Source organism: Leucopleurus acutus, assembly GCF_964270905.1.
Source record: "Leucopleurus acutus genome assembly, chromosome: 4".
Taxonomy (NCBI): Eukaryota; Metazoa; Chordata; class Mammalia; order Artiodactyla; family Delphinidae; genus Leucopleurus; species Leucopleurus acutus.
In genome coordinates, this window is record NC_139146.1 from 31,999,038 (window position 1) to 32,011,857 (window position 12,820).

General features: G+C 40.6%; 1 protein-coding gene across 3 annotated transcripts in view; it reads left to right on the plus strand.

Annotated features, from left to right (window-relative positions):
* Positions 1-12,820, plus strand: part of PAPSS1 (3'-phosphoadenosine 5'-phosphosulfate synthase 1) — a 106,547-nt gene that overhangs the window by 70,382 nt on the left and 23,345 nt on the right. For all 3 annotated transcript variants that reach the window (XM_082838055.1, XM_082838054.1, XM_082838056.1), the window contains one exon: positions 2,786-3,054. In XM_082838055.1, the coding sequence (XP_082694181.1) occupies positions 2,786-3,054 (269 nt within the window). The remainder of the gene's footprint in view (positions 1-2,785; positions 3,055-12,820) is intronic.

Below are 12,820 nucleotides of genomic sequence, written 5' to 3' on the forward strand. Positions count from 1 at the left end.
TTTTGATTTTGTCCTATTACAGATGAGGCTAACTTTTTCAAAGTTAACTTTTATCATTTAAGATCACGTTTACCAGGTTTTTGTGCTGTAAAGTTGACAAATTATTTTGTATGTACTAACAGGTGTTTTGGGGGAGAGATCTTGAGACTCCATAAATATCCCCTTGTCATCAAACTTTTATCCGCTAGTTTTAGCATGCTGCACATGCTACCAAACGGTGATTTTTCTAATTCCATCATTCCATCTACGTTTATTAGTTGACTTTCTACTGTAAGTTAGAGTTTCCACTTCTCCTCCATTTGTTTTTTTCATTTATTTGATTCTTTCAGGATTTACACGTTCCTATTTTACTCGGTGATTTACAATCCATTAATATTATTATTTACTTGATATTTAGCTTGTCCTAGGTTGGCCTTTGGGACCGTGTCAGACTGGTTGCTGTATCCTTTTGACAAGTCCTCGTTATTCTCTGAGCACTTCCTTTCCTTATGACACAAAAGACGTTCCAGCTCATGTTGTACTTTCCGTGCCCTAGCCCTAGAATTGGCCATTTTGCCAAGGAACCCTGCTTTAAGTGAGGAATAGTATTTAGAAGGTAAGATTTGGGCTTTAGTTTTGCTCATTGCCACTGGGTAGTCATTGCTCGTAGGACCTTTCAGCAGACAGAACCAAGAAATGTGCATAAGCACGTACACTCACACACATTTATATCTGTTCCTGTATATATCTGTCTATGTAGCTGAAAACCATGAGGTCACGCTGCCATTTTCAACCCTAATCCAATACCACGCGGTCTTTTCTAGCCTTTCTCTTCTTTTTGGTATTTTTGCCTCCTCTCCTACAGTGAGAATCCTGGCTGCCATTCTACTCAATCTATTTACTTATTTGCTCTGTTTACGCTCCCAGGCAAATGAGCTGTCTTCTCAGCCCTGGCCCTGTTTGCCCCTACCACGCAGGCATCTCCTCGGCCCTGGTGCTACAGGCTTGTGCTGGGCCAGAGTCCTCTTACTCTCTTTCCTCCCCGTGGTGCGAGCCTGGAGCCACTCGCCCCCAACCTCTCCATCAGTGCAGTAACTCACATTAGCCCAGTAGTAGGATTTATTAATGCTTAGTAAGTGTCTCTGTTGTGCTTTAAGGCTGTTTACAAAGAATGGGCAGTACAAAGGGAAGGGAAGAGAGGGGAGAGCACTAAACTTGCTGATGAGACTTAGGCCGGAATCAGAATGCAGGTTCAGTTCAGGCAGTAATCGCCCCCGAATGGAGCAGCCTTAGTGCTCATATGCAGGAGACAGTCTTCGTCTGTTCTTTTTTGGAAGGACTGGAGTATAATAGAGTCAGGAAGTAAAATTCCTTCTTGGTCTTGGGGAAGGGGAGTTCTGGAGTTCTACTTAATGGCTAAAAGGGATGTTTTGAAATCTTTTGAAATCCATATACTATATCCAAAATTTGAAATGATTTCAGAAGGATAGAAAAACTTTCCGGTCTGTACCCCTCCTCCCATTTCCTTAAAGCAGCATAATTTTAAATACTCACATATTTGTATCAAGACTTCTTTTTTGTACCTTATGTCATATAAGGAGGAGAAGTGGAAACTCTGACTTATAGTAGAAATTCAACTAATAAATGTGGATGGAATGATGGAATTAGAAAAAAATCATCATTTGACAGTATTTGCAGCATGCTAAAACTAGCAGATAAAAGCTAGCAGCTATTTCTTTGGTGAAAACCAGCCTTGTTTCTCAAGAAAAGGTAACTTGAGAACTTCAAAGCATAGTAAAAATGCTCTAAATCTTGGAATATCACAGGATGTGTCCCCAAAACTCTCCTGGTCAGGTAGGGCGGCGTAGTTTTCTTTCTGTGCCTTTTGTCACGGTGATAGAAGAGGGTCAGAACTGAGACTAGATTGGGGATGTTGTACTGTTCGGCTTAAAATTATGCAGGAAGAGGAAGTTGTTCCTCTCTGAGTCAAGATTGGGTCAACACGGCGTGATGATGTATCAGATATTGTGAGGGCATCAAATACAGAGCTCCTCTAACTGCGTTGTTAACTCTGTTCTGTGAAATTACTCTGACTCCAAGGAACCATGCCTTCTAAGAAAGGTCTTCTGATAGCAAGAGCCCCATGTAGGAGCGGAGCCAGGGTTGTAATCAGATGTTACGTAGTTAACCAGTTTAATTAATCCATCAGTTTTCAACATTTGAGTAATAGCAATGGTCCTTGTAAGGGATATTGTTGTTGCTAAACTATAATCCAAAATCGAGACCTGGCATCACAAAACAACATTGGGTTCCAGTCAAGCAGAGTAATCAGTATAAATGAGCTTATTTGGGTAGTAAGTAAATTTTTTAAACTCTACATATCTCTGTCTTTCTGTCTTCCTTCAATAAAGGAGTATCTTAGATCCAACGGCAGGATTGACTTGATGGGTAATTAAGGCTTAGACCAAGAATTTATATCCACTGCAAGCAGTTGAACCGAGATGTTGGGGCCAGAAAGTCTGATTATCATTCTCAGGTTGCCCATGAATTCAGAAAGTAATTGTTATAAATCCATCACTACTATGTGACACATGCTCAGACTTGTAAGATTTGTAAAGTAATAATTACTGTATCGTGTTGCCTTGGAGTAAATGGTCAGCGCGGTACATGTTTTTCACCAGTTTCTGATTCTGAGGCATGCGTGTTTGCTTAATCCTAAGCATCGAGCTTCAAGAAGCATTGCTTATCCTTTGGAAGGTAATCTGTTAGAAAAGGACTATTATTAACTCTGAATATTCTCTTTCAGATGCTGTCTTTGCATTTCAGTTACGCAACCCGGTGCACAATGGCCACGCTCTATTAATGCAGGATACCCATAAGCAACTTCTAGAGAGGGGCTACCGGCGCCCTGTCCTTCTCCTTCACCCTCTTGGTGGCTGGACAAAGGACGATGATGTTCCTCTGATGTGGCGTATGAAGCAGCATGCTGCAGTGCTGGAGGAAGGAGTCCTGAATCCTGAAACCACAGTGGTGGCCATCTTCCCATCTCCCATGATGTATGCTGGACCAACTGAGGTATTCACGGCAGCAGTGCTGAACCACTGTTACTGACACAGCAAGTGTCAACAACAGACCTGACTTGATTTTTCTCTCATCTGTAGGTCTATTCTAAACACAGGGCATGCTCGCACGGGCGAGCTTGGGAAGGTGTGACACAGGCTCTTGTCTGACCATGTTATGCAGATCTGATAACACTCATCTTATCCCTTTAGCAAAGTCCAGAGTAACTCTTCCCAGGGGACAGATTTGGTCTGACTTTTGCTTCTCGTATTTCAGTGGGAAGGAAAGCATGGTATCTTTTCAAAAAAACAGAAGACATTTTTCATCTGTTCTTTATTGAAGGACTAATAGGGTTAGGAAGTAAAATTGCTTCTTGTTATGGGGTGGAAGAGAGTTTTCGAGTTCTACTTAGTGGTCAAAAGGGTGGTTTTGAGATCTTTTTATAACCATATGTAAGGAAGAGGAGTTAATTAGGTTTTTGCTTCAAAGTAGAGTTGGCTTTCCAAAAATATTTGTTTGAATAAATGAATAAATGAATAAATGACCTAAAAAACAGTGTGTGGGAAATTCCTAGCCAGCTTCTTGTTGAGTGTTTAAGATAGAGAATGGAATGCATGTTATTATTGCATTCTTTTTCATCCCTGCCTTGAAGGGAGATGAATTTACTTAGATTTATCTGAGAGGCAAACCCTTTTAGAAAGAATTAAATAATTTAGTTGTATATACTCTGAGATATCTTCCTTCAAAAAAAAAAGTTTAAAAGGAAATACAAGTGTGTTTGGCTATTCTTTGGGATCAAGCCTAAAATTTTGTGGTTTTTTTAACATCTTTATTGAAGTATAATTGCTTTACATTGTTGTGTTAGTTTCTGCTGTATAACAAAGTGAATCAGCTATACGTATACATATATCCCCATATCCCCTCCCTGTTGCATCTCCCTCCCACCCTCCCTATCCCACCCTTCTAGGTGGTCACAAAGCACGGAGCTGATCTCCCTGTGCTATGCAAGCCTAAAAATTTTTATTTGACCTTAGTTGTGGGGCTGTGCAACTCTTTAAGAAATACTGACAGAAAACTACAATAACAACAAGCTAAAAGATTACAATGTATTTGACTCTTCTCTTGGATCCAGCCTAAATAATGCATTAGAACTTCCATATGAGGTAAAACTCCTCATATTCTTCCCTGGTTGTTGGTATAAAATGTTCATAAGAATTGGGCACCAAAAGCCCTTTTAGTTTCCCAGAGACCACCATGGTCTTTAGTTGTTACATCTCAATGAACTAAATTATTTTGGAAATAAAGTAACAATTTTGTTCCAATAGTTTCTCAACTTTTTTGGTGCTGTCTTCATCATCATCATTTTAAGGGAATCATTTGGACTGAAGTTTTCCAGAATTATAGGGTGAGTGCTTTTCACTGTGGGAATGATGTAGGTGAATTTCGGGTCAGGAATGAGTTTATCAATAATCTCATTAACAGCCAGTGAAGAAAATGAAGGAATTTATCTTCCCTATTGAGGACATATTTTGTCCTATTTGTGTTTTTTATTCCCTATGTAAAAGGGGAAGATGTGACATTTTATTACCTAAATAAACTAAAAGCTGCTTTTGAGAAGGAGGCAATGAAGGGATAGATAAATAATAAAAGCAGCCAGATGGGACTTCCCTGGTGGCTCAGTGGTTAAGAATCCGCCTGCCAATGCAGGGGACATGGGTTCGAGCCCTGGTCTGGGAAGATCCCACATGCCGCGGAGCAACTAAGCCCATGTGCCACAACTACTGAGTCTGCACTCTAGAGCCTGCGAGCCACAACTACGAGCCCCTGTGCCGCAAACTACTGAAGCCCGCACGCCTAGAGCCCGTGTTCCGCAACAAGAGAAGCCACCACAACGAGAAGCCCGTGCCCACAACGAAGACTAGCCCCCGCTTGCCGCAACTGGAGAAAGTCTGAGCGCAGCAACAAAGACCCAACGCAGCCAAAAATTAATTAATTAATTATAAAACAAAACAAAACAGACAGCTGTGGTAAGAGAGAAAGGCCTTTCTTGAGATAACACCACAAAGGGTCAAGCATGCTGTTTTGTCTACACTAGAAACATTTTTAAGCGTTTTGATTTCAGAGCCAGGTGTGTTTCTCAAGATTCAAAGGTGAAGGTACCTAAAGGTGCCTTTGGGGTGCTTGCATTTCGGCTAACCTCAGAGTCTCCCTCCTTGCAAGGCAAAGTTGACAGCGAGGTGAGCCGGCTGCAGCAGGCCCTTCCCTGGCCTCGGATTTGACTCCTGTTGCTACCCACAAGAGTGTGGTCTGGTCAAGACAACACAGGCTGTTGTCGAAGCCTGGGCCTGTTCTTGGCCTGATTTGTCACCAGCTGGTCTGTAATAGCAGGTTAGACTTTGCTGAGCTATGTTTAAGTGCACAGAAAAGGGTTATTTAAGGGATGTACAAGGAGGTGAGACTAAATATTCTTTAAGGTTCTGTCCCTTTCTCATCATTTTCTTATTTGCCTTATTTTCTTTTAACTTTGTATTGAAGTATAGTATACGTAGGAAGAAGTGCATATTTCATAGGTTTACAATTGAATGAATTTTTCCCATTTGAACAGCCACAGGACCAGCACCCAGATAGGTAAAAAGCCTTTTACCAGCACCCTAGATGGTCTCCTTCCTGCCGCCTCCTGTCATTACCTGCTCTCCCCACGGTAGTCGTCACTGTTCTCGCTTCTCACATCATAGATCTCATCTGCTTGTTGGATACTTTGGGAGGCAGACTCTAAGAGTGAGAGATTAGCGTTCAGGAAATGTATCAGGGATGGCTCTTGGGATCAACGCTTGTGGAAGAGAAGAGATAGGAAGGGAGCAAGATTGGGCAGGGGGAGAAGTTGAGCTGCAGTTCAGTCTCAGTGGAAGCCTCAGTTGACCCCATGTGGAATTCTGGAAAGGCCCTTCAGAGATGTTCTGAGTTGCACAAGAAGGGCATGATGCCTTTGGGCACTGCTGCTCTTTTCCACAGAGGCAGTTTCTAAGGAGGGCTGACAGCTGCTGGGTGTTGTGTTGGCAACTCCTAAAGCTGGGGGAATAATCCTTCCTTCCTGGGGGGACCAGGGCGTTGCATCACAGCATCTAGTCCAGCCTGTCCTAGTGCTTTTCATAACCGAAATTATACAGTGTATATACTCTTTGGTGTCCGGCTTCTTTCGCTTTACATTATGTTGGTGAAACTCACCCTTAGCGTTGTGTGTAGTTAGTTGTAATTGGTCACTCAGTACTGTGGAGTGCCCCATTGTGTGACTGCACCCAGTGCTGTTGATGGGCATTTGTGCAGTTTTCAGTTGTTTGCTATTAAGAATAGTGCTGGTACGAAGATTTTAATGCATGACTTTTTGTGGGCATTTATGTTGGTTATATACCTAGGAATTCTAGACAATTTAGGGGTATGCCTTTGTTCACCTTTAGTAGATGTTGCCAGTCAATTTTCCAATGTGGTTGAACCATTTTATATTCTCGTCAGCAGTGTATTTCTTCATCTAAACTTGATGACTGTTTTCATTTTAGCCATTTGGGCCCTCTAGCCCTATTTAACCAAACGTTCTGTAATACTTTTACTATTTCTTAACGAACCTCAAAATTTTTTTCATTGAAACAGTTTCACTGAAGAGGAAATGGAGAAGTAAATTATATACCATGATTGAGAATATAAGAATAGCCTATTTTTATTGCGCTCTTACTGTATTTGCCAGGCAATGTTCCAAGTGCTTTACATGTATTAGCTAACTTCATCCTTAGGACGACACCAAGAGAATAGGTACTATTATTATTATTCTCACTTCAGAGATGAGGAAACGGAGGTAGAGGGGTTAAATAACCTGTTCAGGATCACACAGTAGTGTCGAGATAGTCTGGCTCCAGAGCCAGGTACTATAACTGCCACAGAATATTTTTTATCTTATCATATAATATTAAAATATGTGGCCGCAGATTTTTGGAAAACAGACTGGAAATAAATTCTTAAAATATCCTGTAGGAGTTCCAGAACGCTGAATTAGGATGGCCTTGGCTGACTTTCATTAGAGGTGGAATCTCTAGTACAGGGCCTTTCAAACGTACTTTTTGTTTATCATAGCCTAGAGTTGTGGGTTGTGATCTTTGTTTAGCCTGTATTCATCCCCACAACAGCTCAGTGAGATAGGTTTTATTTCAGTTTTATAGCTGAGGTTACTGAAGCTCAGAGAGACCAAGTAACATAACTTTGGTCTGTCCAAGAAAACCAGAGCTGGATAGTAGTTAAAGCAATAAAAACAGATTTTCATTCAGGAACTACTGAGCAGGGGAAAAGAGACCTCAGCAGAGAACTGGGCTCAGTTGAATACATCATGGTCAAGTGGGGATTTATAGGCAAGGAGCAGAGTGGGAGTCAGTGGATGGAAAATTACTAAGAGGAAACATCAGAAACAATGGGCATGGGATAATTCTAGTTAAACAGACCTAGCAGGATCCTTGCGGAAGGCAGGACAGCCTCATCAGATATCACTTGGCGGGTGGTGAGGATGAAGAATTTGATCAGATATCGAGGATGGAGGGTTTCAAGACTGACTTAGATTTTTGCTGCAACTGGGTGGTACAGGCCCTACAAGGATGGACACTGAAGGTCGAGGCATAGAGGGCTTGGAGGAACCTGACCAGAGTTAGGTCAGGGAGAGAGTCTTGGTCAGATCTTACAGCCAGCAAGACACAGGGCTGGAACTGAAACTCAAGCCTTTCTGACTCCAAGGCCTGTGTGTTCTTTGCACAAGGCTCCTTGCTGCCTGGAAGCCTCCAAGGGGCCTTAGCCGTCAGTGGGAGGGCAAAGAAGTTAAGGATCCCCTGAGCCTACACAGAGCTCCCAGGTTTCCTAGAAGGGTATAAAGGCGTGTTAGAGTAGTTTCTGTCCGTAGATCTCTGTTTGGAGTGTCAGTTACATGCTAAGAGGTGTAGCTCTTCTCAGGAAGCACCGCGTCTGGTGCTTGAGCAAAGGCCATTTTTAACTTCTGAACTTTTATAGGACAAACTTTAGAAATTCTGATAAATGGCTTCCTTTTTTTTTTTTTTTTTTTTTTTTTTTACGGTATGCGGGCTTCTCACTGTTGTGGTCTCTCCCGTTGCGGAGCACAGGCTCCGGACGCACAGGCTCAGCGGCCATGGCTCACGGGCCCAGCCGCTCCGCGGCATGTGGGATCTTCCCGGACCGGGGCACGAACCCGTGTCCCCTGCATGGGCAGGCAGACTCTCAACCACTGCGCCACCAGGGAAGCCCACGGCTTCATATTTTTAAACCATTAAATATATTAATGTTTATGAACTGGCAGGATTTAAACTGTTAGATTGAGTGGATTTTGAAAACTATCCATTTCTTTTTCTCAAGTGCCTCACTTGTGTGTTTGACTTATTTGGCTTATTCACAGCCTCAAGTGAAGAATTTTTTTATAGTTCCAAAAAAAAAAAAAAACCAAAACACAACACTCATTTTGTAGCTGACCCAGTGACATCAGGAAAAAGTCTGCCAGTAATGCTCATTTGCCAACTAATAATAATAAAATAAAAAACAGTGACTCTTCCTTTAATCGTTTTCTGTAGGTCATTTAGAAGGCATTGGTACTAGATTTGCTTCCGCAGCACAAATGCTTCTCAGAACAACGAGCAGCTGTTAGTCTGTTTGGTTATCAACAGGATGTCCCTGATTTTTCAGACTGTAAAGATTTAATGGCTCGATTCCTAAATTCCGTTTTAGGAATTGGATAGGTGGGGTGCAGGGCAGCATGTGGGAGAGCTACTTTTCTAATGCTAAAAATGTGTCATACATGTACTTTTTTTTTGAGGCATTAATCTACTATGTAGAAAATTGTCCCATCTCACTAAATGCTAAATCCATTTCTGTAAAGGACAAATAATACTTTCTAAGACATGTTACGTGAAAGTGCTGAAAGTAAGATATATCTTGGAATGTGGATATGTACAAATAATAAGTTCTGTCTTGGGCTTAAGGCACTTGAGTGAAAATTACGAGCTGAATTTTGGAGAAAATACATTGTTAGAAGCTGGGATTTTTCTTTGCCATGAAAGTTATCCATGCACTTGGTAAATGACTCCTTAATTGCAACTGATTGTATTTAAGTGAGCAGATGCCCTTAAACAGCTACAGTAGGAACATATTGCCACATGATGCCAGTATATTTAATTAGTTCCTGCTTTACACCAGTATTTAGAGTAGTAAATAGGATGTCTGTTAGAGTATAAACCCTGTTCTTCCCCTTAAACACTTCCAAGAGCTTTAACAACCTAAAGGGACACTCTTAGGGTCTGAGCCTAATTATAGGAGCCATAAACTCCCAAGTTTTAATTGTAACCTTTGACTCTCTTTGAGGTCTTTGATAATTTTGTCTTCTGCTCATTTATTTTATTGATGTATCTGGAATAGCGTAACACAGATTCACAGTCTCTTATCCAAAATACTTGGGGTCATGTATTACTACTTAATTCTCCTGATGGTTCTGAGACATAAAACACATTAATATTTCTGTAGCGAAGTGAATGACTTTCCACAGTCACTGGAATCAGGAAAGGCCATAGATAACTTCATGTCAGTTTTGATCAGGTTCTGCTAAGTTAGTTAAAAAACTGGGCCTTTGGATTTCAGATGGATGTGTTAAGTAGTCTTCTTATGGTAACCACTTGGTAGTATGTACCTATATCAAATCATCATGTTGTATACTTTACACTTACGTAAAGTTGTATGTCAATTATATCTCAACAAAGCTGGAAAAAAATTGAACTTGAGATTTTCTGGTAAGCAGTTGCGGATCTTTATCACCAAAACATTTAGAGTCTGTTGATTTATTTAAAAAATAATTTGGGGATTCCTATAGTCTGTTTTATATACTTTTAGCTTATATGTGTCTTAAGAACTGAAATTACTAACTTAATTCAGAAACATTAGATTTTACAGGTGTTTTAGGATGCTTTTCCTGGGGGAGTGGGAAACCCTGTTTTTCTCCTGACTTTTCTGTAGATTTCCAACTCAGAATCTCTTTCTGCCTGTTTCTTACTCAGGCAGCATCAAGTTCAGATACTGTGTTTTAGTTTGGCTTTTCACTTTGTTTCTGCAATTGTAAGCTATGCTGTTTCTTCCTTAAATGTAGTACTAACTTGTGTTTCCTGTCCTGCTCTGATGTCCTGTGTTGTAGGGCGTGATGCAGTGTAAGTAGCTCAATAAGAGTAGGTATGCATGGACTTTGGGGTCGGAAAGACCCAGTTCAAATATTCCGTCTCTTAGTCGTTCGTTTTGCAGCTTTGAATGTGTTATTGAAAGTTTTCTTATTTGTGAAACAGAAATATTATCTTACTGATTTGCTCTAAACATTAAATGAGGTATTTATAAAACACTTTGTTTTCATATTAGGAAGAACTCAATAACTGGTACCTATTTTTTTCTTCTCTCACCCCTGTAAGGGATATCATGAAATGCTTTCCAATGACACAGCATCATGGTTGCCTTCCTTTGCTTCCTTAATAATCAGTGAGGGGGTGGAGAGACAGAAGATTATCAAGGACTTTTGGCTTTTTTTTTTTTTTTTTTTTTTGCGGTACGCGGGCCTCTCACTGTTGTGGCCTCTCCCGTTGCAGAGCACAGGCTCTGGACATGCAGGCTCAGCGGCCATGGCTCACGGGCCCAGCCATTCCGCGGCATGTGGGATCTTCCCGGACCGGGACACGAACCTGCGTCCCCTGCATCGGCTCAACCACTGTGCCACCAGGGCAGCCCTGGCTTTTTTTTTTTTTTTTTTAATTTATTTTGTTTATTTTTGGCCGCGTTGGGTCTTCGTTGCTTCTCACGGGCTTTCTCTAGTTACGGCGAGCGAGGGCTACTCTTCATTGCAGTGCACAGGCTTCTCATTGTGGTGGCTTCTCTTGTTGCAGAGCACAGGCTCTAGGCACGCGGGCTTCAGTAGTTGTGGCACGCAGGCTCAGTAGTTGTGGCTCGATGGCTCTAGAGTGCAGGCTCAGTAATTGTGGCGCACAGGCTTAGTTGCTCTGGGGCATGTGGGATCTTCCCGGACCAGGGCTCGAACACGTGTCCCCTGCATTGGCAGGTGGACTCTCAACCACTGCACCATCAGGGAAGCCCCTTGGCTTTTATCAGAAGCAAATTTTGTGGTCCCTGTGCTTGGGAGGCAGGAAGAGGGAGGAGGATACTGGATTTGCTCTCTATCCCATGACCCTCTCTCTTCACACCTGCTGGGGGCCTGGGCTCAGCCAGGGCAAGGTAATTTACAAGAATAAAATCAGTTTGGTTGCTGATGGTTCTGAGCAAATACTTCTCTTACATTTGAATTGTGTTATTTTGAATCCTGAGACAGCTGAGGTTTATCCTTGAAGGTAAAGGAAATCTTTGGGAAAGTGTATTTTGTGAGGAATCAGGCCTCAGATTCCTGGCGTGCAGACTGAAGGGTTTGGATTCCACAATCTAAATTCCCTTTCAACTCTTCAGATTCTCTGATGGGAGTAATTATAAGGTGTGTCTAATTCTCTCCTGCAAGCTGGAGAATGGAATGTCTAAGTAGATTGCATAATTTTTGCAAATCAGAAATGTGACTCTCATGACGACTGAATACTGTTCAGTGCCTGTACAGAGGGATGGAAATTCTAGAAGCATTTAGAATACTTAGTTGTACAAAGATTGAAAGTCATAAGTACCCAGAATCTACATGATGGGAAGGATGAACCTTGTCTTTCATTTGCCTCTCTTGATTTTCCCAGTCAACTTGAAGAGTTTAAAATGGTTCCTACCATTGAGAAATCAAGAGGCAGACCATTAAGATTTGGGAATTTCAAGAAAATAGGTTAATACTAAAGTGATGTGATAATGTACAACCAAGTATTTTAATGTGAAATTCATGAGATGAAGATATAGATTTTTTTACCCAACAAAAATAGATAATTGATTTGACCTTCTAAAGAATTTTCATACATTAAAACAAGTACATTTTTGATGATTTAGAAAAAATAAATTTGCACATTTACAAAAAAAAAAAGTCCCTGTGCCTGAAGTTCTTTCATAAACCAGTTGAGTATATGAGTTTGGGTTTATGGAATGTTGACTTTAATAAAATTCATAACACTTGAAGAAAATTTTGATGTGAAATGTATAAAGAAATAGGTTATTTAAGTGGGGACTTAAATAACTGTTCTATTTATTATCTTCAGTATTTTTAATTAAACAGAATTGAAAATATTACATACTTAACCAGGCTTCTAGGACGGTGGAATTTTTCCATTGTGGGGTACGAAGAAGATGGTGTAGTACTAGTGGTGTTGTATGTAAGTGTATAGTCCAGTTTTATAATTTTATAATGTAATATTTTAAATTTGGAAAGTAATTTGTTTATTTTTCTCTCAGAAACTACTGAAAATAAAATTTACCAAAATCCTTGCTAGGTTTGCAAGTAGAGAGGTAAATGATAGGTACTATTTTCTAATGGAGTCAGGGAACAAATGAGACTTTTATGTTTATAAAAAGGGGCGTGAATTAAAAATGGGGGAGAGACACACTCCGAGGTAATATGCCATAGTGGGATGATTCAGGAACAGTTCTAATTCTAAAGAAATTACATTATAAATATTATGTGTATGGAGATGGGTAATTTAGGTTTCTATATATCAATGATTTTTGGTTTGTTAGTAGCACAATATCTTTTTTTTAAGAATATTTATTTTTAATTAATTTTATTTATTTATTTTTGGCTGCG